Source organism: Phocoena sinus, chromosome 14 (genome assembly GCF_008692025.1).
Source record: "Phocoena sinus isolate mPhoSin1 chromosome 14, mPhoSin1.pri, whole genome shotgun sequence".
Classification (NCBI taxonomy): Eukaryota; Metazoa; Chordata; class Mammalia; order Artiodactyla; family Phocoenidae; genus Phocoena; species Phocoena sinus.
In genome coordinates, this window is record NC_045776.1 from 63,261,965 (window position 1) to 63,287,309 (window position 25,345).

General features: G+C 58.1%; 2 protein-coding genes across 14 annotated transcripts in view; one reads left to right on the top strand and one right to left on the bottom strand.

The window, feature by feature from the left end:
* The window catches only part of SMPD4 (sphingomyelin phosphodiesterase 4), a 20,885-nt gene extending 2,159 nt beyond the window's left edge, over window positions 1–18,726 (bottom strand). Inside the window, exons 1-17 of one of the 12 annotated variants that reach the window (XM_032654234.1) lie at window positions 18,571–18,704; window positions 15,415–15,498; window positions 14,626–14,681; window positions 13,668–13,754; window positions 12,244–12,386; window positions 12,037–12,112; window positions 11,173–11,281; window positions 11,017–11,069; window positions 10,397–10,548; window positions 8,504–8,636; window positions 6,568–6,639; window positions 3,876–3,962; window positions 2,073–2,218; window positions 1,537–1,627; window positions 1,161–1,261; window positions 625–788; window positions 128–333 (exon numbers count right to left, since the gene is read on the bottom strand). In XM_032654234.1, coding sequence (XP_032510125.1) covers window positions 128–333; window positions 625–788; window positions 1,161–1,261; window positions 1,537–1,627; window positions 2,073–2,218; window positions 3,876–3,962; window positions 6,568–6,639; window positions 8,504–8,636; window positions 10,397–10,548; window positions 11,017–11,069; window positions 11,173–11,281; window positions 12,037–12,112; window positions 12,244–12,263 — 1,410 coding nt within the window. In that variant the 5' untranslated portion in view covers window positions 12,264–12,386; window positions 13,668–13,754; window positions 14,626–14,681; window positions 15,415–15,498; window positions 18,571–18,704. Of the gene's footprint in view, window positions 1–127; window positions 334–597; window positions 789–1,160; window positions 1,262–1,536; window positions 1,628–2,072; window positions 2,219–3,875; window positions 3,963–6,567; window positions 6,640–8,503; window positions 8,637–10,396; window positions 10,549–11,016; window positions 11,070–11,172; window positions 11,282–12,036; window positions 12,113–12,243; window positions 12,387–13,667; window positions 13,755–14,625; window positions 14,682–15,414; window positions 15,499–15,623; window positions 15,840–18,340; window positions 18,550–18,570 lie in introns of those variants that run through there. The other 11 variants (XM_032654229.1, XM_032654226.1, XM_032654225.1 and 8 more) reach the window with 11 other exon arrangements.
* A 111-nt stretch (window positions 18,727–18,837) lies between these two features.
* On the top strand, window positions 18,838–25,222 carry MZT2B (mitotic spindle organizing protein 2B). 2 transcript variants are annotated; one of them, XM_032654247.1, is made up of 4 exons: window positions 18,838–19,309; window positions 19,411–19,559; window positions 20,424–20,603; window positions 24,975–25,222. In XM_032654247.1, the coding sequence occupies exons 1-4, from the start codon at window positions 19,146–19,148 to the stop codon at window positions 25,130–25,132; spliced, it is 651 nt and encodes a 216-aa protein (XP_032510138.1). In that variant the 5' UTR covers window positions 18,838–19,145; the 3' UTR covers window positions 25,133–25,222. The 2 variants fall into 2 exon arrangements, with proteins under 2 accessions (XP_032510138.1, XP_032510137.1); XM_032654246.1 differs by lacking the exon at window positions 20,424–20,603 and having other exon boundaries at window positions 18,848–19,309.
* The last annotated feature ends 123 nt before the right edge of the window (window positions 25,223–25,345 follow it).

The window sequence follows — 25,345 nt, forward strand, 5'->3', positions numbered from 1 at the left end:
TGAGTTTTAAGGACTAAGGTGCACTTTCCAAGAGGGTACATCTATCATCAGAAAAAAACTAGACTCCACTGAACAAGACAGGGAAGGGGTGTGAAATGCCAGAGCCCAGAGGGCCCCGACTACTCACCAGTGCCCGGATCTCGGGCCCGAACATTGGGGTGTACTTGCAGTCCTGGCCCTCCAGGCTGTACACGTGGCTCTTCACCTTGAAGGAGGCGTCGGTGATGGCTGGTGGCCATGACGACAGGAAGCTGCCAGTGAACGTGGGCACCGTGAAGAGCCGGTGCTGGCGGTGGGGCATGACCAGCTCGGGCTCCAGAAACAGCTGCTCGCCTGGAAGGCAGGATGTGAGCCTGGCTGCGGCTCCAAGAGCACGGACATCGGGTCCCACCATAGGTCCCCGAGGGCAGTGACCGCACGGCGCAGGCCCAGCTCCCAGAAGTCCCTCCACCCCCACCCATCTCCACAGGGGAGTAGCTATGAGGAGAGCCCAACAGCAGCCCACAGCCTCCCAAAGCCACTACGAGCCACCAGGGGATGCGGCTCAGGGCTCCGTTCCCCTCCTGTGGGGCACACACGCAACCCCCGCGAGCTCACGGGTGACAGGGCTGGCAGGGGCCTCACCCCGCTGGATCATCTCAGCCAGGTTTGGCTGCGCGAAGACCTTGGCCACGCGGAACACCATGAGTGCGTTCTTGGGGCTGACGAGGTCCGTGCGCAGTGCGCGGCTCAGGAAGCCGAGGAAGAGCTTGGTGTACACAAGCAGGTTCTCTTGCACGAAGGGCGCCCTGCGGGCGGACGGACATCAGGGCTTCTCCTCAGCTTCCGGTCTCCCCCAGGTATCACGAATGGTGGCAGAGGGGCCGGGGGTGACACGAGGAGGCAGGACAAGTGGGCAAAGGTGAGGCCCCAAGGACAGAATCCTCCACGGACGAGGCCCATTCCCAGGAACAAGGCCACTGGGGGCGGGGCAGCCACGCTGCAGGGCTGGCTAGGAAGGGCTATGGGGAGGTTTATGTGAGTCAATGTGGGAAAGGGACAGAAGGACAGAGGCCGCCCGTTGTCCCCAAGAGAGCAATCCTGGAACCTGGGCAAGTCCCAGCAGGGGACAAGGGGGTGGCCCGGGCCCCCTGCCTGCAGGACCTCGGGTCTGGGCTCACCATCTCTCTGACACACTCCGGGCCTGGCAGTCGCTGCTCGGGGCCTGCTTCTCAGGCGCATACCTCCAGGGCTGCAGGTAGCTCAGCCACATCTCCAGGACCTGGGGAAACACGTGCAGCTGGGGCAGGTGGCTGGCGCTCAGGTGAGCAGGGGCGCAGGGGGAGCCCGTGCCCCCTCAAGATGCCTGGCCCCTCAGAACAGGTCACCCAGCAGGCTTCCCCCGAGTGCAGCGGAGGGCAGCTGTGTGAAGCTGGGAACCCACCCTGCGTGGACAGCTGGGTTCAAGGTCGCGGCTGGCGGAACAGCACAGAAGGCCCCCAAGGCTCCCTTCCCTCATGCACACACGCAGGGCAAAAGCCGTAGGACAACACTCACAGCTCTGAACGACGCGTCCAGGGGCCAGTGGCCAAAGCAGTGCTGCAGAAAGAGGTAGAGCTTCTGCTGGACAAACCTCGGGACGGCAGCCCTGTGGGAGAGGGGGCATCACCTGACACGGGAGCCTGGTACCCCCTGGGGGCAAGGCCTCCTATTTTTAGCCCCATTCCTCAGAGGAAATTCCAAAGTTCAGAGAAGCTAGAGAACATTCCAGGGACACACACACACGTGGCCGATCCAGTGTGGCTCCTGTGTGTGCCTCAGCTCTGCTGGCCCTGTTGGCCTGGGAGTCAGGCCACGGCCCTTGCCCTGCCGGGGTGGGGTGGGGTGGGGGTGAGGTGCAGCACCGAGCAGCCTGCTGCTCTCCTGCCACAGGGGAAGAAGGGGGAAGAGGGGGAAGCAAGATGGGGCCTCTCCTAGGCCAGCCTGAGAAGCAGCCAGGCGGACCCCACCCACCTCTGGGCCAGGGTGGCAGTGAGGAGACAGTCCCAGGAGGGCTCGAGGTGACTGCCCCCCTGCCCACAGCCCATACCCACCGTTTGAACTCCTCCAGGGGGCTGGCGGCGTGGGAGTGGGCAGAGGGCGAGGCCTGCTCGGGCCGCAGGCTGTTGGCGAAGGCGTGCAGGTGCTTCAGCAGCAGCCGCACCACCAGCACATGCTCCTCGGTGGGCATGAAGGACTCCTGGGGGGAGGGCCCTCGTCAGTACCTCGTGCTGGGCTGTGCCCACCTCTCCCCTCATGGATGCACCACACATGGCACCCTGGGACAGCCACCGGGGCAAAAGCTCTGCCATGTGCTTCCCTGCACTTCAACCCCCTTCATGGAGCCTCTGAGACAAACGCCCTCAGTCCTGCGAGCTCAGCTTTCGGTTCACAAAGGCCAGGAGGGTCTCTGAGACCCCCCATACACGGGGGAAGCCTGGGGGCCGGCCGCCTGCTCCCCACGCCCACCCCCAGCCCTCGGGCCTCGACAGACTTGTTGGAAGTGCTCTTGGCAGCTTCACCCCAAGGTGAGCAACGCCAAGTGGGGTGAAGGCGGCTCCCGGCCCTACGTGCAGGAAGCTGGGCACTGACCGGCAGCCCCCCACCTCGCCCCCCCGCTGCCCAGTGCACGGTCTGCACAGGCCTCCCTGGCACGGAAATGCCTCCACAGGCCCATGCAACACACCCCAAGGCCGCTACGCCTGGGGTGGGAGGCGGGGGGTAATGTCCTTCTGCATGTGTCTATTTTTAGATTATATGGTGGATTTCCAGCGTTTTGGAAAAAAAAAAAAAAGGATACTTTAACAGTAATAAAAAACCACAGAGCATCCTCTGTGCCAGGCCGTGACTCTGCCTAGGGAGCTATCCCCTTTATCGTTCCCAAGAACTGAAACCCCCACCGCATCTCACCCCCGCCCTCCACGTTTGCAGGGGCAACTCCCTGCCCCACGCCCAGCAACCACACTGGACACCACTGGGCTACTTTCTCTCTACATTTGTCAAAGTGCTTTCTTCCAGTGCCTCCCTTCCCTGAGCCAAATGCCCACAGGAGCCCCCGGTCACAGCTGCATGTGGACACTTACGGGGCCAGGCCTCCCGCTGTGGAGGTGAAGGCAGGGGCCCTGCTCTTTGCCAGGTGAGGCCCTCCCCAGCCCAGGCCTGAGTGGCACCCACTTCTGCATGTGGCCCGCCCTCGGCACCCCTCCTGGAACATTCTCTCCCTCCTCAGTGCAGCTGCCGCACCTGCTCAAATTCAAGTTCAGTGGTGTGTGGCCCCACCTAGGGTGAGGGGAACAGATCCCTGGCCGTGAGCACAGCTCCAGACACACGTCTCTGACCAGACTTCCCAGCGGTCGTGTCGTGGAGCAGCAAACTTCACAATGCCGTTGGCCCCAAACACCCAGCTCACTGACCACAGTCCATCCCTGGTCACTCCTGCCTAAGCAGACGGCAGTCCCCACAAGGTCACCGCCCATGAGCCCCAGGGCCTCCACATCCTTGGTCAGTCCCCAGCACCAGGCCTGTACTGCAAAGGCCACACTACTTTGCCCCCACGAACAGGGCTAAGCACAGAGCCCTAAGATACCCGAGGACTCGACACCATGGTTGGCCTGGGGCTTGGCCAGGTGGGTTCGGTGACCTCCCCCACAGCCAGTGGGATCCTGTGCATCACTCCCAGCCATGTGGCCGCACACCCTGAACCCAGGTCCAGGCCGAAGGGCCTGGCTGTGCTTGGAACTGGTCTCTGGTCACCCCAGCCAGCCCCCAGCCAGACCCTGGCTACTGCGCAGGACATGAGCTCTGGGGTTAAACCATGGGGCGGGGGTGAAAGGGAACAAAACGAAAGCGGCCAGTACTTGGTGGGCGTGGAGGGCCTGGAGGCTGGGTTGGGCAGGGCTGTGGAGGGCGCTGCAGACACTGAGTCGGTAGTGCAGGACCTCCAGCTGAGAGACAACAGCAGAGAAGCCGAGAGGAGAGGGCGGGGGGAGGAGGAGGGGAGAGAAAGAAATAGTGAGAAAGAGCCCAGAAGTAAGGACAAGAAAAACAAAAAACAAAATCACAAGTCAGTGACAATCCAAACAATCACAGCCCAGCAGCATCAGGCCAATGAGACGCCAACCACCCCCTCCAGGCGTGATCCTCCAGCTGCCAGGCAGAAGGAGGACAGAACCGCAAGGTCACCTGGGAGGCCCCTCCAGCCCCCGAGGTCAGCCCGACCCCATTGCACTGGGTGCAGCACATGTCAGCAGCCCAGCCACCTCCCTGGGACACGCTGCTGGTCACCAAGGCCCGAAGACCCAGGCTCAGTAAAGAAACTTGAGAAGCCAGTTCTAGATGGAGGCCTCTGCCCAGAAGAGAAAAATATGTAATTTATTGGACTTCCTGGGTTGTCCGGAAAAGAAATTTATCAGCACATGATGGAATCAATTCCCAGGTGTTAAAGACCCAATCAGAGTCCCATCCTGAAAGGTTTTGTGCACGGGGCTGGTTCCCAGCCCACCAGGCCCCACATCCTGGAAATGGTTAACGTGGTGCTAACACTTACTGGTTCTAATTCTGGGAAGACCAACCTCTACCTCCCTCTACCTCACCAGGAGCCCCCAGACACTAAGCCACACACACCCAGAGGCAGCTGGAACCCTGAGGCCAGGGGTAACAGCTGAGCTGGCACACCATCTGCCCCCAACACCAGAACCTCCACCCTATCTCCCTGCAGCTAAGCACAGCCAGAGCCGGCCCAGCACACGTCCTGCCTCATGAGGGCCCGCCTCCTGCCCCAGCGCCATGCTTCACACAGAAGAGGCCTGAAGGAACGTGCCAGACGCTGGGGAGACAGGCACAGCCAGAGACACGCAGGGCTGGGGCAGGAAGGGGCACAGCCGCACTCAGCAAGGAAATGGGGAGCCCACAGTCCCCCTTCCGGCCCCAGCCCGGGCCCAGAGCACCCTGCAGGGAGCGTGCATGCGCCTGCACCCAGCCCGGCCACAGCCACACGAAGGGATCTCCAGGAGCTGCACTTCCTGCACCCAGAAAACCCGGCAAACTGACGCCAGGGTTACGTGGGGCCAGCAAGGACTTCCACGTGGTGTGGGGCAGGCCTGGACAGACGGCAGGGGCCTTGGATGAAGCAGACCCCGCAGTTTCCCACACACCCCGCCTCCTCAGGTTTTGTTTTTCGGCCTCAACAGGTGGCAAACGGCAGAAGGTTTCTTGGCGCCTGGTGGGGCCTTCATGGTGCCCCCCCCCGGCACCAACCCAAGTCAACCTGAGCAGCCCTCACCCTCCTGTGACCATGGGGAGGAGCGGGAAGACCCCTCCCCATATGGACTCGGTGTTCCCCCAGGTGACCAGCAGCTCGGAAGGGCCCTCTGGCTGGCAGAGCTACGGCTAAGACTTGAAGCGGGTGGGCTACCCCGGGCTCCCGACACAGACGTGCAGACAGGAAGGTGACACCGCGAAGCAGCCTCTGCGAGACCAAGCCCCGCGCGCCCTGCAGGGGAGCCAGCCCTGCCCGCCGGGCAGCGGCAGGAACGTGCAGCAGCAAGTGCACTCTGGAAGCAGACGGGGGCATGGAGGGCACTTTGCGACGCGAGAGGCCCAGGATGGATTCCCGGCCCCACCCCCGCTCTCCTCCTCCTCCTCCTGTGCGGGGCCAAGGACGGAGGCTGGGACACCCTGCGCTCTAAGAGGAGTGTTGGGTCTGCGTCCCAGTCCTCCGTGCGGCAGAACCCTGGGCTGGGGAGCAGGACCACCGAGGGAAGGGCACAGGCCACTGTTCCAATGTGACCCACAGATTCTTAATTCCTAAGGAAGCCCTTGAGGAGTCTGACTGGCAGTGGCAAAAGCAAAGTCTAAGGAGCAAACTGCTGCACGGAAGCGGCACACTGCAGTCCTGCGCGCAGGCTGTGGACCTGAGCACCTCTCCCTAACTCAACAGAACTGTTCTACCCCGACCAGCCCTGTGGCCACAACCCCGGGAGGGGGCCAGGGATTCCAGGCCTCTGCACACTTGTGAGCTGCCTAGCAAGGGAAGAAGGAAAAGGAGAGGAGGAGGAGGAGACAGCCCAGGCCACAGGCAGGAGGGTGTCAGACCCCACCCACTGCCAGGAGGGCGTCAGACCCCACCCACCGCCAGGAGGGCTGCTGCCGCTGCTCTGGAGGACGTGGAGGGCCGCAGGGCCACCAAGGTGGGCAGAGTCTGCTGGGCGCCACCGCAGCAGGACAGCAGGAGGCGCAATGACTCCCAAAGGCACCCACGGCTCCCACGCCCCAGAACACGAGCACCACAACCACATCTGTTCCTGCTACCACGGAGAGGGCTCTGCAAGTAGCATGGGGAGGCCCAGAGACGACGGGCCTCAGCCGCCAGGGTGCAAGCCCAGCACAGAAGACAACCTGCCTGCTGCTCAGCACTTGAGGGAGGTGAGATGTCAGGTTGCTGGGTCCCACTAGCCAGTCCTTGAAACTAACTGAAATCAAGGACAAGCAGCAGCAGGCTGACGAGGGCCAGCGCGGGAGGTGGGAAGATAAACCGTGGCAGCAACATACCTTGGCGTGAGGGGACTGCATTTTTTGGTACATCTCCAAAGAATAATGATGAAGCCACATTTCAACAAAAACCTGCAAAAGAGCATAGCTGGTCAAAAGGTCTTTGACAAGGCCGTCAAGACCATTCAATGAGGGAAGGAACAGCCTCTTCAACATGTGCTGCTGAGAAAACAGGGTGCTCACATGCAAATGAGCACAGTCAGACCCTCACTCTACATCGTAAACAAGAAACAACTCAAAATGCATCAAAGACCTAGAATATAAGAGCTAAAACTGTAGAGCCTTAAAAGAAAGCGTGGGGGAATGCTTCACAACAATGGATTTGACAGTAATTTCTTAGATGTAAGTCCAAAACCATGGGCAACAAAGGAAAAAACTGGACTTCATGAAAATTAAAAGCTTTAGTGCATCAAAAGACACAACATACGTAGTAAAAAAGTAGCCCACAGAATGGGGGAAAATATTTGCAAATCATGTATCTGAAAAAGGATTAACATCCAGACTATATAGAGAATGCCTAGAAGTCAACAACAAAGTAGATCCCAATTCAGAAATGGGCAAAAGACCTGAATAGACGTTTCTCCAAATAAGATACACACGTGGCCAACAAGGACGTGAAACGCTGCTTAGCACCACATCACCAGGGCAGAGCAGACCAGTCACGACGATTAGGGTGGCCACAGTCAGAAACCCAGAAAACAACAAGTGTTCCGAGGGTGTGGGGAAACTGGACCCCTTGTGCACTGCTGGTGGGGATGAAAAATGGTGCAGCCACCATGGAAAACAGCATGGCAGGTCCTCAAAAAACTAAACAGAATTACCATACAGCCCAGTAATCCCACTTCAGAACAGATAATCAAGAGGACGGAAAGCAGGGTCTTAAAGAGAGAACTGCACATTCATGTTCACCACAGCCAAGAGGTGGAAGCAGCCCAAGTGTCCATCAGATGGACAGATAAACAAAACATAGTTAAACACACACAGCAGAATTTAACTCAGCTTTAAAAAGGAAATTCTGACACATACTACAACGTGGATGAGCCTTGAAGACATTATGCTGAGTGAAGCCAGTGAGTCATTAAAACGAAAAATACTGTGTGACTCCACTGACAGAGGCAACGAGAAGAGTCAGATTCACAGAAACAAAGCAGGGTGGTGGGTGTGGGAGCTGGTGGGAGGGGGACTGAGGAGCTGCTGTTTGACAGGTATAGACCTTCAGTCTTACAGGATAGGAAGGTTCTGGAAACCCATTACAACAATGTAAACATACTTAGTGCTACTCAACTATATGCTTTAAAATGGTTAAGACTTAGATTTTACATTATGTGTATTTTACCTCAGTTCCCAAATAAAATCAGAACCCCATCTCATCCACACTCCAGGCTCTCAACAAGCCATGCTTGTGGTGACCCACCCAGCCCTGGAATCCAGCATCAGAATAGCAGAATATCTCCAAGGTGGCGCTGAAGAGACAGGCCTGGGGTCTGCTGGTGCCGCATAAGGTCACACACAGGACTACCGTCCCCACTGGGGCCCCCTGGCATGGAGAGGATGGGGTCCTGCTGAGCAAGGGGAGGCCCCCCCATTCAGTGCCCTAAACACGCTGCTGCAGCAGGGCTTACTATCCACCCCTCCCAAACCACGGTAGCGGTCAGAGAGGGTGACCCAAGCCACTGGAAACTGAAAGGCTGGGCAGCCATCGTGTCACCACAATAAAATAGGACTCTGTGGACAGGGGGTCCCAGGGTGAAAACACTGCCAGTATCACAGAGGTGAGACAGGTGGGCAAATTCTTTCTCATCAGTCACAGCAGAGACACTAACAATTGACAGCCACCCCCAGACCAAGGGGCAGTCTTTAGGCCCTTGCACCCTGGGGTGGGCAGTGCTGAGCAGTTTATCTGAAACAGAAGCAGAGAAGGCACCCAGGCTCTCACCTGGAGCAGCGTCTCCGACCTCCAGATCTCGTGGGAGGTGGGGTCTGCATTCACAGACGTCTGATGAGAGATGTGTCGCTTCAGGAGGCTGGTGTGGTGCAGGCCATAGGACGCAAAAGGCACGGCTGGCGTCCTGAGGGAGACACAGAAGAAGATCTCTGTCGGCAGGCTCCCACGGGTGTGGCCACAGCAATCTGGGCCTCAAACCCAGGACAGCAGCGACAAGTACAACCCGTGGAAGTGTCCAACGACCCTCAAGTCCACGTTGCTATGTGTGAATAAACAAACAGAAGAGTGAATTTTCCATCCACATCTGCCCACTGATAAATGCAGGACGGGTGAGATCAGAAAAGCGTTGTTTGCCAACCACCCTATTCACAGTGGATCTGGCTGAAGTGAAGACCATGAGGGATGCCGACACTGCTGACAAGAGCGGGGGCTCAGTGGATCTTCCCACTAAGTCCCCCGTTCACTAATTGAGGCCCAAAGACCTTCGTTAACTTTACAGGAGGAAAACCTGGCATCACCCTCAGCCCAGCAAGCGGGCTCATGGGCACCACGGCCGCCACTGCGGTGCCCCCGCCAACGATGCCCAACCTGGGCCTAATCATGGGAAACACCCAAGAACCCACTGTGCACACACCAGCTGTCAAGGTCAGGAAAGGCTGTGGGACCTTCTGGACAACAGAGAGACAGCCGCGTGCGGGAAATGACCCTGCACGGAACCCAGCTGCATGACAGCCATGAGTGGGGCAGCTGGTGAAACCCAAGTGGGGTCTGGGGATGAGATGGTGGCCTGGCAGCAACACTGCCTCCTGATTTGAATGGAATGGCCGCAGTTACAGAGATGCACACACTGTCAGAAAACACACCCTGAAATGTTAAGAGGTAACGGCGTCGTGTCTATAACTTACTCAAATGGCCCAGGAAAAACACACACACAGATTAAACAGAATAAAACAACTCGGAAATCAACAGGCATGAAGGGCCTGTGAAAGTTCTTTGTTATATGTAGCAATGTGCAAAATCTGAAATTATTTTGTGAAAACAAATCAAATCCAGCCCAGAAAACTGCCTAGCAGCTGAAGTCTGCCTTTGAGGGGGTGTGAATCCAGGCCACACTTGGGTCCTCCCCCGACCCCAGATCCCTGGCCCCCACTCCCCAGGCCGCAGCATCAGCAACACCTGTGCAGCCCCCCCCCCCCCGCACTCCTCCTCGCCATCCCCTTTCCTTGGGAGCTTCTGTGAGTTTGGGGTAACGGCACAGCACGTGCCAGCAGATGTGGGGGGACAGCACCTACAGGAAAGAGCTGCAGCCTCCAGGGAAGGAGCGGGGGATAGTGAGGCAAGGGCCAGAGGAGCACAGGCTCCTCACCCCTGGACAGGCCGGCCTCACGCTCCCCTCCTGCTCTGCCCGTGCCAGCGGCTCTTTACCACAGGCCCCGGCTCAGCAAAGGCCTGGTCCCCGAGTCCACAGGTCCCTGCTAGTCTCACTTGGCCACAGCTCAGCGCTGCCCACAAGCCCCTCCTCTCCAGGACCAATCACCCAGCGCTGCCAATCAGCTCTCAGCTTTGAGTCCCTCACCACCCTGCTCACCGCTGGGCATGGGGCTTGGGTGCTGCGTGTGGAGAGGGCGGCCACAAGCAGAACACGGCCCATTCCCATACCAGAGCCAGGCCCCGTCCACAGGGCCACAGAACCTGCCTGCTTCAGAGACGTCCCCCTCACCCCACCCTCCAGCCTGTGCTCAGCTGGGGCTGCAGAATCTCAGGCCTAAAAAAAGCAAGTGCTCCAGACAAGGAGTGGCACCACTGTCCCCATGAGCAAAGCCCTCCAACCAGGAAGGGCCAGGCCTTACCTAGTGGTGGGCTCAGGCCATCTCAGCCACTCACCTGGGAGCCGGTGAGGGGCTGGGCCCCCCCGGGCTGGAGGAGAGAGGGGGGAGCACGCTGCCTTCTGTGGGCAGGAACCACGCCAGGTACCTGTCCACCAGGATGAAGTAGGCGCAATCTGAAGTGCGGACGTGGAGGGCCCCGGGGGGCGGCTGGAAAGCAAAGCTCCTGTGAGCGCATGGCTGTGGGCACCGCCCCAGGCTGCTGACCCAGCAATCACAGGGCGGTGCCAGGAGAAAAGCCCCCACCACGAAGGGCCTGACTAGACCCCTCAGTCCTGACCAGCCCACACACACCCCCATCCCCCCACCCTGCCCACACCAGTAGCCACCTCCTACAGGAAGCCTCCCTGACCACCACTCAGGGCACCAGCCCACCCCACATGGCCCATCAAGCCTGCCTCCAGCCTGTCATCCTCACTAAGTGAGGGTGGCCTGAGGGGCAAAGGCTGGAGGGAGGGGGACCCGGGGAAAGGAGGTAGGAAAGGGAGGAGAAATGGAGGAAGGCAGGCCAACGGCTGGCCCAGCCCTTCTTTGTGTGGACACAAGCCCTGGGCCTCAGCCCCTCCCTGCACGGGGGCTTCAGTAAAGCAAACCCAGCTCAGAGCACCCCTTCTGTACCTTTTGAGTGATGAGGCTCAAAGCAAAGAAGAACATGTAATACTCGAATGGATCTGAGGGCCATGTCAGGGGACAAATGACAGGGCTGTCGGGGCCCCCCACCCAGCTGTGTGTTGGCCGCCCAGCCTCCCCCACCGCGGGGCCGACAAAGGATACTGAGGGCCAGGTGCAGGCCAAGGACCCCGGTTGCAGGGAGCTGGACCTTGTTGTGGTACAGAGGGCTGTCGGGGAGCACACACTCCTGGATGGACGCCTTCACAGGGTCCTGTGGACAGACAGAGGTGGCCCTTGGGAAGGCTGCCGAGGAGCCCAACACACAGACCCCCCTGGGGAACAGTGCTGTCCTCTGCACGGTGCTTGTGCAAAAAAGCTTCACGGGGCTTCCCTGGTGGCACAGTGGTTGAGAGTCCGCCTGCCGATGCAGGGGACATGGGTTCGTGCCCCGGTCCGGGAAGATCCCACATGCCATGGCAGCGGCTGGGCCCGTGAGCCATGGCTGCTAAGCCTGCGCGTCCGGAGCCTGTGCTCCACAATGGGAGAGGCCACAGCAGTGAGAGGCCCACGTATCGCAAAAAAAAAAAAAAAAAAGCTTCACGCAGACTCTGTCCCTTCGTCCTCACACAGACCCACCACAGCGGGGCTGCAGCTGTGTGCATCTCTGACCCAGCCAGGCACTCGATGGATCCTGTCTGCTTTGTTTCTCATACCCATGAGTGAGCCACCCCTTAATTCGCCCCCACAGGACTGGAAACTCAGAAAGACAAAGCTACCAGTCACGTGGCCCTGCCACTCAGCCAGGAGCCAACCAGGCCCTCCCACTGGCAGAGTTCAGATGACCTTTGAAAAAAAAAAAACAAAACATTGAAGTTCCAATCTGTGATGGCTCCTGGGCCCTGAAAAGATACCATGACGTTCTGGCCACTGTCACAGCCCTGCAGGCCCCTGCCCACCCACCAGCACTGCAGCCACTGCGTGGGGCACCGGCCCCAAGCCTGGCTCTCACCACCATAGCTTACTTACAGGCAGGTAAGAGACAGGAAAGTCAAATTTATAGTCTTCAGCTTGAAGTTTATAAACCAACTTCATCATTGGGCCCCTGAACACGAACAACAAAAACAGGGCAAATGAACCGTGAACCATCTTGCTTTGACGGTTCCTTAAAAGTGACTGCAAACAAGATCACTGTGAGAGAAAGTCCAGTCCCTCTGGGGTAACAGACCAACCTACCCGGGGTCTAGGAATTCCATGGCGATACTGTACTCCACAGGGCTCACGCGGCCCTGCAAGCAGCGGAGGTTCCACCCAGCCAGGACGCCATCCAAGCTGCCAAAAATGCTCTCAACCAGCCATGGGAAGATGGCATGCAGCTCCTGCAACAGCACAGGGAGATTTTGGGCAAGTTCCTGGGGACCACTGCCTGCCTCCCTTGCTGGCTCTGGGCCAAGGACGTCACTCCCTGGCCCGGAGACCAGCAGGACCAGTGGCACCCACAGGAGCAGCTGTGGATCCTTTTGTTGTGCTTGCGTGGCTGCTTCATGTCTGACCCCGTCACATAAGCCAGCGTATGATTAAAAGGTTTATTTAAAAATTCTGGGGGTGGTGGGGGGGCAGTTCAAATTTCCAGATCCACTAGGTTCAAAATGATCTGGGTGATTCTTGCCACTTGCGTCTAGGCCTCCACCCGCCCTCACCCCCAACTACCGCAGGGAGCAAGCAGAAGGGTCGGGCAGGGAGAGAGGAGGATAAGACCCCACAGTGGGGATGTCCCTGGTGGCGCAGTGGTTAAGAATCGCCTGCCAATGCAGGGGACACAGGTTCGAGCCCTGGTCCGGGAAGATCCCACACGCCGCAGAGCAACTAAACCCATGCGCCACAACTACTGAGACTGCGCTCTAGAGTCTGCGAGCCACAACTAGTGAAGCCCGCACGCCTAGAGCCTGTGCTCCACAACAAGAGAAGCCACCACAATGAGAAGCCTGCGCACCAAAAGAAAGAGTAGCCCCCGCTCACCGCAACCAGAGAAAGCCCAGGCACAAAATGAAAACCCAACGCAGCCAATAAATCAATCAATATATTAAATAAATAAAAATAAAAATGCCAGAAACTTCTGACCCGAAGAGAGCTTTACTAAAAAGGGTGAAACCATCCGTTCTTCCTCAGGGCAAGCCCTTCCTGTCATCTGCTGGCAACTCCTGGTCCAGGCAGGCCTTCTGAACTGACCCGCACTTACTCTGCCAATTCAGGGTGTGGCGTAAACACATACTTTCAGTACTTACAGCAGGGCTCAACCTTGGCACTGCTGACATTTGGGGGTGGACGCGTCTTTGTCCTGGAGGCTGTGCTGTGCCCTGGGGGACGGATGCCAGCACACCTGGCCTCCACTCACTCGGGGCTGGCAGCACCACCCCATGTGGCAACTAAAAATGCCTCCAGACACTGCTAAGTGTCCCATGTGGGACAGAAGGCCCACGGCTGAGAAAGCCTGGTCTACGTGGTCGTGGTCACATGTTTACATGTGTCACAAACGTGAGAGTTGCAATACAGAGTCAGGCCTCCGCAGAGCAGCGCTCAGAGGTGGGAAGCAGGAGCTGCGGGAATGCTTTTCCAGGAGTGTGTGAGACACGCCCCCAAGAGACGCTGCAGAACTGTACCTTTGCCGGAAAGTCCTCGATGACTTTAACCAAGTCTTGGCACCGCTGTGCAAAGGGTTTACTTATAGAGTCGGCTTTCAGGCTAGCCTAGGAGACACAAAAAACCAAAATAAAGCGAGCACATTTGCTTTGCAGCTTTTGCTGATATTCTGGTGCGAGTCAAAACAGAAATCCAGGGACTTCCCTGGTGGTCCAGTGGTAAAGAATCTGCCGTACAATGCAGGGGACGCGGGTTTGATCCCTGGTCAGGGAACTAAGATCCCACATGCTGTGGGGCAACTAAGCCGGCGCTCCACAACTACTGAGCTTGTGCGCCTCAGCTAGAGAGACCACGCGCCCTGGAGCCTGTGCGCCACAACTAGAGAAGAGAAAACCTGCAAGCCACAATTAGAGAGAAGCCCACACACTGCAACAGAAGATCCCGCATGCCTCAACGAAGATCCTGCACGCTGCAACTAAGACCTGACACAGCCAAAAATAAATTAAATAAATAAATGATAAATAAATCTTTAAAAACAACTAAACAAACAGTAATCCAAGTGACGGGCAGGAATCAGACATAGCACTGGCCTGACTGCCCAGCACCTCACACATCAGGTCGTGCGTGTGTCCAGGGCCTACAGGACACCCCTAGGCGAGGCCAGGGTCCCGTGCTCTCTAGGCCAGGACTTTCCAGGCTGGCTCCCAGCTCCCTCTGTCAGGCACCCCAGCTACCTCAGAGAGCTGCACATCATGAGAACAAAATCCACCCGGATCCAATCCACAAGCAGGGGGTTGGCTCCTGGGTCAGCCCCGCAGCCAGGGGGGGACCCCACACAGATCAGAGCACTCACTGAGTGTGTGCACGTGAATGGGAAGTTTCCCCCGGGGCTAACCACCCACCATTTATAGCCCTGTGATTGTGAGCTACCATTTGTTGTCACTGGCCCTCTGACCCAAGACGTCCTTTATCTGTTACCTTCAGAGACGCAGCAGGCCAAAAACCACAGACAGCTTCAGCCAAATGCCAGCACTCTGGTGACAGAGAAGCCAGAAAACATTCAGGACAAGAAGGAAATGTACCCCAGATCAGGGGTGAGGGAAAGCTCTCGTCTTTTCTGACCACAAAGGGAAGAAGGCCCTGTGCACATGGATGAACATCAGGAGGAAAGGCCAGGTTTCTAACCACAAAGGCTTTGCCCAGGGTATCCAAGGCCCTGGCCACCTCCACACGAGGATGGGGTCCACAGGGTCTCGGTCAGAGGCAGACACCCGGCTGTGCAGGCCTGGGTCGGATCTGCTGGCTCTAGAGGGGCACTGAAGAAGAACATCCTTCCAAATACAGGTTTATAAAAAGTGCAGGCCTAGTGCCCCAGCACAGCAGCCTCCTTCCGTTTTTCACCAATGACAGTTACGGTCATTAAAACACCTCGCTTTCGTGTAAGGATTTACAAGATGTGAAAATGTGGGTGTACATCCTTCTCCCTTGCTCCTCCCCACACCCCAGGAGACTGAGGAAACGGCATTTCAATCAACTCCTCTTGTAGATGAGAAAACCAGGGCTCAGCAGCTGCATAAACCCAAGGTCCTGCACCAACAGAGGGCAGAGTCGAGCCTGAGGGTTCTCACCCGAGTCCAGTGTTATTTCCAGCACATCCCCCCAAAACATCACCACTGGACAGTTCTTCAAGTCAGTGGCAAAACCCTCAAGTCCCTCCGCTGCAGAGCAACCATCACCCTGGCACGCGGGCGGGCAGCTGACACTTACCAGCAGGAAGCTGGGCTGCTGCAGGTGGGGGAATGCCATGGCAGCCTCCTGGGCAGGGTCCAGACGGGCCGTCTTAGAGGACCACTGCAGAGAGACAAAGACAAAAACCTCAACCTCTGCCACACAAGACACACAAGGCCAGGAGAATATCTGCGCAGCCCAGCACCACTGCACTGCCAAGGCCCACGCTTTACAGAAATGCTGCTTACGTGCCTGCCGTCCACAGGGTCCAGCCCCGGAGCCAGGTCTGTGGCAGGGAGCCCTTGGGAACACTTGGTTAAGCTTGTGTGGCACTTGCCACATGCCAGGCCTGGTTCTGAGGGTTCTCCATACATTTCTTATTTAATCCTCGGTGGCAGGCAGGCAGGATTCTAGACAGCCATCCAAGATTCCTGTCTCTGGTCATTCAAACGCTCTTCTAGGTGCTGCGGTAAAGGGGTTTTGCAGATACAATTAAAGTCTCAAGTGTGAGAACGTAAGATACAGGGCAGTCCTGACTCATAGCCAGCAACGAAATGGGGACCTTAGTTCTACCACTGCAAAGAGCTGGATCCTGCCAGCAACCTGAATAAGCTTGAAAGCAGATTCTTCCCAAGAGCCTCCAGATAAGAGCAAAGCTGGCCAACAGGTCGATCTCAGCTTTGAGAGACCATGAGCAGAGAACCCAGCTGAGCCTACATTTCTGACACATAACCATGACAACCAACAGATGCAGCTTTAAGCTGCGAAGTTTGTTAAGCAAGAAGAGAAAATACATCCTCATAACAACCCTACGAGGTCAGTACAGATAAGGAAATGGAGGCAGAGAGAAAAATCACTTGCCCTCCGCCAGCTGGGGAATGGCAGAGCCAAGACTCAAACCCACAGACCTCCTCACTACTCCCCCATAGAGACAGGTGGACATATCTCCTCTGTCTTACTTGTGCTCTCTGAAAAGGAAGGGAGGGGACGAGCCAGCTTTGCCAATGGAGGCTTTGAACAGCCACCAGAAAATCAGGGGTAGCTCTCCAGAATCCTACCTCTCTGTGCCCCCAATCAGAAACTGAAAATATCCAGACTCGGACTGAGCAGAGAGGAAGTATGCAAGTCCCACTGATGAGCTGCTGATGGCTTTCCTGGCACAGCTCTGCCCATGGCCTAAGGAACGGTGCTGATGCAACAACTGGCAGTGTATGTGGATGGAGAGGCTGGGTGGGCAGCTGAGGCATTATGAACACCTTCCCATGAAACCAAGCAGAAACCTGCACACTCCCCACCCCTGTACAAAGGCCCCTCCAAGTCCCCTGCCTCTTGTTTGTAGAAAAGCTGAAGTTTCCCTGGTCTCCCTGAGTCACAAAAGAGCAGGCTCAAGCAGCTAACGATTAGGACAAGAGAGTCACAGAATCTTTCAGTGTCTGATGTACACTCCTGAGTTGTTTTACAGATACTATAACTGCCACCAGAGGGAAAAAGCCAAATGCATGATGACCAGACAGTAGCCATGACATAAGCTGCTCCATCTGTGGCTAGCACGATTCCAAAAACTGGCCTCAAGACAATGAGATTAACGTTATTGCTCATAATAATCTATATCTTTGTGGGCATCAAAATAATTGTAGCTTGCTCTGCCCAATTTTTAGTAAGCAGGCAACTAAAATTGTCAGCAAAGAGATGCCACAGACTCATGTTGACATCTTCCACTCTAAGAATACTGCGTGCTATGTCAGCATGAAGAAGTTACAGAAGATGAGCCTTTGCCCCTAATCCCACAGAAATGGAATGATGTCAGACAGTGGGGATCTGTAAGCAGCTCCTTTGCCCCGTTCCTGTTTGCCCATTTCTGTTCGCCTCAAACCTTATAGAAATGAGGTCACCAGGCAACACTTAACCTAACTCCTGACATATGCTCTACTGAATGCACATAATACCTTGCTTAACCTATTGATTCCTTCCCTAGATTAAAAGAAGTAGGAATGAAAAATTAAGTAGTTAAAGAATGACTAGCTCTCTACCCCCAGCTTCTCCCTGTGCAATCCGGCAGGAGATCACGCAGGCAAGATAACATCTGAAGAAAGCTCATGAAGAGTCAGCCAGTCCACACCCAATGGAAAATGACGCAGAGCTTGACCTTCTGCCTCGATTCTGAGATTCTTTCCCTTCTTCCCTTTAAAAACTGTCACGGCTGAGCAGAATCTTTGGAGTGCGTTCTGGGACACCATTCCACCTTCTACCCGGTTGCTAGCCTTCTGAGTAAAGCAACCTTTCCTTTGTACCAACACTTGTCTCTGGAGTATTGGCTTTTGAGCTGGGAGGAGCCGAGTCTGAGTTCAGTAACACTGAGACTGTTCAACTCCTAATTAAACTAGCTATGGGTTTCAGTTTTAAGGATGACTTAAATAAAACGTTTCAGTCCTTAACCAAGTGGTCCAGGGAACACTGCACTACTCCAAAACGATCAAAGCGACATAAAACCCTGAACTGTTTGCTAAGGGCAGAGCTTTAGAGATGATGAATTAAATACTGCTCCTTGCCTAGAGCAAATTTGCAGAGGTAGCGGCTGAAGGAATGAGCCCGAGGCGCCCAAGCGCCTCTCCTTGGGGAGAGGGCAGCGTCTCCCCGCCACGCCGCCTGCGCTGTGTGCCCAGCCTCCGCTTCATCCCGCCACCTCCACACCCGCTGCCTTCAGGAGCGGCTTCCGATCCGCTTTCGGGGTCCCTCCCGTGAGCTGCAGCCCCGTCAACGCCAATCTCGCCAGGGCCTCCCTCTGGCCGCGCTGCGAGCGGGGCGTGCTTCCGCCTGCCGCTCACTACTGCCCCGTGAAGGGAGCACCGGGGCCCCCGTGTCACAGACGCGGAAACTGAGGCTCTGCAAAGACGGCCCACACCGGGGGGAGGCGAGGAAGGATCGGGTCGGGCGGGGGCCGAGACCCACCCCGCTCCCTCCACACCTCTCGCTGAGTCCCAGACTCTCCCTCCTCCACCGCACGCAGCGAACGTTAACCGCGGGCCCACCGGGGTGGGGCGTGCGAGGTGCGCGGGAAGGCGCAGTCCGGCCCTCGGCGCCCTGCCGGCCCAGCCCGAGGCCCGGGGCTCGCGTGGGAACAGAGCTGGTTTCGGCGGAAGTTCGGGGTGGCCGCCGGGACGCGAGGCCGGACCGCGCGCGATTCCCACCATTCACCTGAAGGAACCACAGCGTCTCCGGCTTTAAGGACCGAGGCCGCCATTCAGCGACCCGGCGCCGAAATGTCGTCATCAAGCTGCGCGTGGCGTCACGTTCCCCCGGCCTAGCAGGAAATGTGCCGCCACCTCCTCTGGCTGACACAGTAAAAGGCGCGTGCGCAAAGCGAAGGACCGCCTCGGAACGCGCGTGCGCAGCGGGGAAATCCGCCGTAAGGAGCGCGCGTGCGCAAAGACGTGTCGGTGCGTTAGGGCTTCGAGGCGCGCCCCCTACCGGGGAGTCGGCACGGAACAGTTACGCTCTGGGCCCGATGGGCATTTATTGAGCGCCCACAGAATGCCCGCGCTGTACTGGGTGCCGCCACCTCGGCTAGCGCGCGGGGAAGCTCCGTCTCCAAGGGCCCGGACTTACACACGCCTGCAGCCGCCCGGGCCCGGGTCTGAGCGCCGGATGGCGTGGGCGCTGCGGGGAGAGGGGCGCGCAGCGGGCCGGTAGGGGGCGCGGCGGGCCGGACCGGGCGGGGCCGGGCGGAGCGGGGACCGGACCCAGCGGCGCACGCCCTCTGCGGTCCGCAGATGGCGGCGCCGGGCGCGGGGCCCGGGCCGGGGCCGCCACCGGGGCTGGAGGCGGCCCTGCAGAAGCTGGCGCTGAGGCGGAAGAAGGTGCTGAGCGCCGAGGAGATGGAGCTGTTCGAGCTGGCGCAGGCGGCGGGCGGCGCCATGGACCCCGACGTGTTCAAGTGAGCGCCCGGCGGAGGCGGGGTCCCGGGGGAGTCGGGGTCCCCGGGGACGGCCGGACCGGGCGAGTAGGGCTCACTGCCGCAGCGTGTGTTCTCGCCAGGATCCTGGTGGACTTGCTGAAGCTAAACGTGGCGCCCCTCGCAGTCTTCCAGATGCTCAAGTCCATGTGCGCCGGGCAGAGGCTGGCAAGCGAGCCCCAGGACCCCGCGGCGGCGCCCCTGCCCACGCCCAGCGTGCCTGAGACCCGAGGTCAGAGCCGGGCCTGGGCGGCGGGGAGGGGGACGGGGGCGGAAGGGGAGCAGCGCCTGGCACCGCGCGGGCTTGGCCGTGAGTGCAGGCCTTTCTGTTCCTCTTGTCCCAGGACAGGCTGGGCCCATCCAAGGTCTGGCCCCTTGGGCTCTCGTCCCTAGCTTCGTCCCTAGCTTTGCTGCCACCTTTTGAGGGTGCACTTCCATATCGGGAGGACACAGGGTGGGAGACCCAGGCAGGCTAGACCTCGTCTGGGACTTTTGCGACCCCAGTTCCTCCCCACCTCTGCTCTGAACGTTTTTATCCCGCAAACGTGGGAACAAGGCAGCTTTGGTTCCTGTCCTCATGGCCTGTATAGCCTCTGCGGAAGTCCTCAGGGAGCAGGGCGGGCAGAGGCTTTCCTGCGTGCCCTTGTTGGCACCCCACCCGGCCCAGGTCCTACCCAGGAATCTGGACAGTGAAGCTTCCATCCTTGGGCTGTGAGTGGGCGCAGCCTGGAAGCCATGGCTGGCAGGGTACAGAGGCCCGAGGGGCCTCCTCAGTCTGGAGGGTCATGGCTGGGGGATGAGCAGGTGCTGGTGACCAGGGTGTCATGATGGAGCTCTAATCCGCTTCGGGTGTTAATTTCTGCTTCCCATCCCAGAAACCCTCTGAAATGCAGCAGAACCTCCAGGCTGGCTCCTTAGCCAGAAACATCCTGAGAAGGGGCTGACGTTGGGGCGGAGGGCAGCTGGGCCCTGTGGGTGGGCGTGCCTGGGCCCTGGGCGCCCGTGACCCCGTCCTGAGAGGCCCTGGGCACTGGAGTGCAGGCCTCCTCACTGATGCACGCTGTCTGCTCTCTTTGTGTCTCTCTCTGACCTCCAGCAGCCTCCTTTCTCTCTGCCGAGAACTGTACCCCCCCCGCAAGGCCCTCCTTTTCCTCGGCCCTGCAGCCTGCGGCCTCTCCAGTTCTGCTCCACGGCCCAGCTGCCTCGCACTCGCCTCTTTCTCCGGGGCCCCCCGGTTCCCTCCGGTTCTCTTGCTGCCTGTTCTCTCCTTTTGCAGGTTGCGTTTATTGGTTTATCTCTGGGGGTTGGTACTCTCTCCTGTTTCCGTGGAAACTGCTGTGGCCCCCAGAAAGCCAGAGCAGCTTTGAGCTGCAAGGGCAGGACCCAGTGAGCCATCCCTGCCCCGCAGCTTAGGGACTGACGGCGTGATTTCACAGCTCCGCTCACTAGAGACAAGTGCAGTGCTCACAGGACAGGCCCACACCCCGTCCCCAAAGGCTAACTCTGCTGGTGAGACTTGCGCTCTGTATAGCTGCCCCCAGCCCAAAGGAGGACACCCAAGGGGCGGGGAAGGGACAGCGTGGTGTGCTGTGGAGAGCAAAGCCTGAGGTGTGACAGGCACCTGGGCCTCTTAGATGCCATCACCCACCTGGACTGGTTGCCTGGAGGATCAGACCATGGGTCCCCTCAACTGCCTGGTTTCTGAGCTGGGGGTGCCTTCCAGGCACTGCCAGGCACGATGAGGCTGGTGTGTTAAGAGTGTGAAATCCCATGGGAGCTCTAGCTGCACCCTCCCACGTGCCCCTCACTGCATCACCCACCTTGCTGTTCCAGGAGTGCCTGGAGCTTGGACAGGGGGCCTGAGGAGCGTGGGGACTAAAGGAGAGAGATCTCCTCACTCAGGGGTTTGCCACTCCCTCCCTTGCTCAGTGCCAGGCCTGCTCTCAGTGCTGAGGGCACAGTGGGGCTGCAGGGTGGACACGCTGTCTGTCCAGTGGCTAGACATACCGACAGTGACGGGCATCCAGTCTCGAAGAACAGCACTGGCCTTGCTGGAGTAGCAGGAGTTAAACAAGCTGGGGGCAGGGCCCTTGCACCAGCTGCAGAGTCCTGTGCGCTGCTGCATCCCCTGGGAGGGGGCTGAGCTAGGGTGTGTGGGGAGGGAGGGAGAGGGTGCAGTCAAGGGTGTGTTGGGGTGCGGGGCTGGGAGCACTGCATAGAGGGATGGGAGGTGGGGAGGAGGCCCCGGGCCAGGGAATGGAGAGGCATGGGGCACTGGGCCCCACAGGGTCGTTTCCCCTTGAGTGCTCAGGCCATAGGTCCTGCTGGGCTGGGTGGCCACCAGCCAGGGTACAAGGGCACTGAGGCCCTGGGGAGATGCCCAGTGGAGGCAGAGGGCAGATAAGGGGCCGTGCCAGGAGTACACTGAGGCCGAGAGGCAGAGGTCACCAATGAGATAGATCTCTGAGGCTGCATGTCAAAGCATCTCTCCACACAGATCTCTGGTCACCTGGTTAATGGCAGGATCTGGGTAGAGAAAATAAGGAGCATTGTCACAGAGTAAGCAATGGGGGACCTTGGTGGTCTAGGCTGGTGGTGGGGGTTTGGGAACGTTGGAGCCAGCTGGCCTTAGGTTTCCCTCAGAATCAGAGTGAGATTGACCCAGACCAAGGGCTGGAGCCCCACTCAAGGGCTTCACTCTCTGGGTTCCTGGCCATCCAGGTGCCCTGTGGGACCTGTCAGGCTCACCATTTCTGTCCTGAGAGCTCACGGGGGTTAGGCTTGTCTTCGTAAGGACGTGGAGTTAGGTTCAGTTGTGTGCTGTTGAAGTTTAGGGAAACCACACATTCTAAAAAGATGTCCCCCCCAGAAAGCATAAGGTGGAGTCTGGTGTGTGGAGCCATGAGGACAGGTACCTGAGCGTTGGCACCAGAAGGAATGGACACCTCACGGATAACTTTTATACTGATTACCCACTAAAACGACATACTGGATGTTTGGGTTAATTGAAACATTTAAGTCAATTTCCTGTTTCTTTTACTTTTTAACATGGCTCTTAAAAAAGCTAAAGACCACGCAGGTGGCTCGCAGCCCATCTCTGGGGGCAGCACAGCTGCAGAGCACTCACATTGAGCTTCTCCCCAACACGGCATCGGGCTGTGTGCCTGGAGGAGTCACAGGCATGTCCATGTGGGGATCACCTCCCCAGAAGTGTGGGCTAAGGGTTAAAGCGCACACCTGCAGTCCGTGTTGTGCATTGTTCTGTCTGTATCTGTCCTGGAAGCACCGATCAAGCCCCTGCTGTGTGCTCTGCACACCCCTGGCCGCCCGCTCATCCTGGCCACCAGACCCCGCCAGCTGGCCTTGCAGATAGCAGGGCTGTGGTGTATTCTTTCCCTCTCATTTCTCACCCACCCGCCCCCCCACCCCTCCGCACACAACATGCCTTCAGTGTTGGCTCACAGCCGGTCCCTGACATTGGGCCTCAGCAGCCATCTGGTCTGTGACTCCATAAGGGGGTGCGCCCACCACCCAGGAGAAAGCGCTCTGGGGCTTTCTATAATTCTCGTTCCTGCCCAGCTCTGTGGCAGAGCTCTCAGGGTGGGTGATCAGGGATCCCGGGGGCCACTCCAAAGGTCAATGGCAGAGTGGGTCCTACCTGGTCTGGGTGGTTCCCCAGCTTCAGGTCCCCCACCCTGAGTCACGGGTGGCAATGGGCTGGTGAATTTGGGGCATTTGCTTCATTAGGGGGCATCCAACACTGAGTGGCCACAGCTGGTTTCAGGGGTAGGAGGGTAAACCGGACTGTTTTTAACAGACACCCTTATCTGTCTTTGACCCTTAAGAGGGCCCCACAGGAACCAGGCCTGGGAGCATGTCCCCACCACCCCCACCGCAGCTTGTGGTCAGCCTTGGCTCAGCCCCAGTCCTCACTGCATTCCATCGGACCCTAATAACCCTGTCAGGAGGGAGCTGGAGCAGGCCTGACGAGCTCCCAGATGCCCCTTGCTGGGTCCACTGGGCTCTGCAAACCTTCTTGACCTCCACAGCCGTGTGTAAAATGAGGCCTGAGTGGGTCTCCCCACGAATGCCCAAAGCATGTGATTCCTTTAGGGTTCTAAGAATCACACTGAGCTGGATAAATGGGCTATTTTCATCCTTAAAATAGTTTTCTTTGACACCTTCTATGACTCAAAGTTACATTGGTTTCTTACTTCCAGGGTTTATCGGCCTCGTCAGATTTAAAGATGAACATTACTTGCTCTTTTCTGGTTTCCTCTCATCCTTGAGTGTCCAGAGGGGCCCTGGTCATTACACTGAGGGGGAGAGGAAACTCACACATGTGCAAGCCAAAGCAAAGCTGGCTTCAAAGTGAGGCCTGCAGCTGGGACCCGCCCTGCTGCTTGCGGTGGAGCTGCGCCTGAGCTGTGCTTTGGGAGAACCCGGCACCGGGGGCTAAGCCACGGGCTCCATGGACCTGATTTGGCCTGGCTCAGCCTTGGTGGGGAGGGGGAAGCATGGCCTGAGCAGGGCACTGGCACATTGGGAGACCCTGCAGAGTGGTGGGGCCCATGTACTCACAGGGTCAATCAGTGGGGACCAGAAGATTAGCATTTGTACCAGAGATGAGGGGTGATGTTTCTCTTTGCTTCTGTCTCCGGAAGTCACTGGGACAGAGTTGGCCCAGCTTCACCCTACCACATGCTCCTGTCTACTCCACCCGGCACTGAGGAACCCATTACTACTACACTTCTGTCAAATAGAGTACACGTGGGCTCTTGGGGAGAAGCAACGCCAGGAAAACCCAAGCTTTCAGGGTTCCAAGCTGATGCCACTGCAACCCACCCCCCATGCCAGGCAGCACAGACCTCCTGCTCTCTGAGGAAGAATTTTCCCAGAAAGTGTCTTGAGAAGGGCCATCCTATCCCTGCAGGAGTCCTGCGGAGAAGCTAGGTGTGAGGATTAGAGCACGGACTTGAGTCTCAAATGCAGGTCCCTCCCCTTGCCCAAGTGACAGCCGGTGAGCAGAAACAACTTAACAAGCCCCTAGGAAACTGTCATGTCTTCTGTCCAAGAGCCCCCGGTTCCCCACTGCAGGCTGTTGGACTAAACCGGGATGGAGGCTGGGGGTCAGAGCTGCGGGCCGAAGGAGAGCCCAGGTTGAGGCAGGCCCAACGGGGAGGGACTGTGGCCCAGGCACGCTTGTCCCCCGGGGTCCTCTCTGTTGCTGATGCCACAGGCACTGGCCCAGGCATGACTGCAGACCTTCCTGGCTGTCAGCAGAAGACAGGCTAAATCTGGCAGGTTACCAGTGGGGGAGCAGCCAGAGCTGTGCTCTGCACCTGGGCGTGACCGCCCCATGGACAGGGCGTGTCCTCAGCAGGAGCCCAGTCATAGGACCCAGTGAACCTGAATATTTGTAGAACACTGAGGGGAGAGGGAGGAAAATGTATGAGGAAGAGCTTCCAAGATCCAAATCCAGAAGCCTGACTAACACGCTTCCTGCGTCACCATGTCTGGCGGGGAGGGCAGTTGCTGGGGGTCGACACGCCAAGCTGCCCCTGGCACTGCTCTCGGGACACAGACAATAGGTGTTGCGAGGTGGCCTCTGCCCGGTTGCTAACACCTGTGTTCTGTGTCTGCTCAGGGAGAAACAAAGGCAGCGGTGCCCTTGGCGGAGGCCCGACACTGCCAGAACGCGGTGTCCGGGAAGGATCCAGCCAGAGGATGCCCCGCCAGCCCAGCGCCACCAGGCTGCCCAAGGTGGGCGGGCCCGGGAAGAGCCCCACGCAGAGCAACACCTGAGCAAGAGGATTTGCACGGGCCCACCGCAGGCCGCCAGACTCTCAGACAGGCTGCTCCTCCTGTTGGTAATAAACCTCTTTGAAAACCTGAGGGTCTGATCAAGATGTCTTCTGTTACCTTTTGAATATATTAAGGCACAGAGATTTAGAATTAGTTCTGTGTGCTGGTCCTCGTCATGCTTCAGCTGAACCAACCAAGTGACTTCAACCAGTG

Bases quoted from the DNA above. Each gene is read 5' to 3' on its own strand.
- MZT2B (XM_032654247.1), top strand. From the start codon at position 19,146: ATGGCGGCGCCGGGCGCGGGGCCCGGGCCGGGGCCGCCACCGGGGCTG. The intron at 19,310-19,410 runs GTGAGCGCCCGG...TGTTCTCGCCAG, and splicing joins ATGGACCCCGACGTGTTCAA to GATCCTGGTGGACTTGCTGA. The intron at 20,604-24,974 runs GTTGCGTTTATT...GTGTCTGCTCAG, and splicing joins CCTGTTCTCTCCTTTTGCAG to GGAGAAACAAAGGCAGCGGT.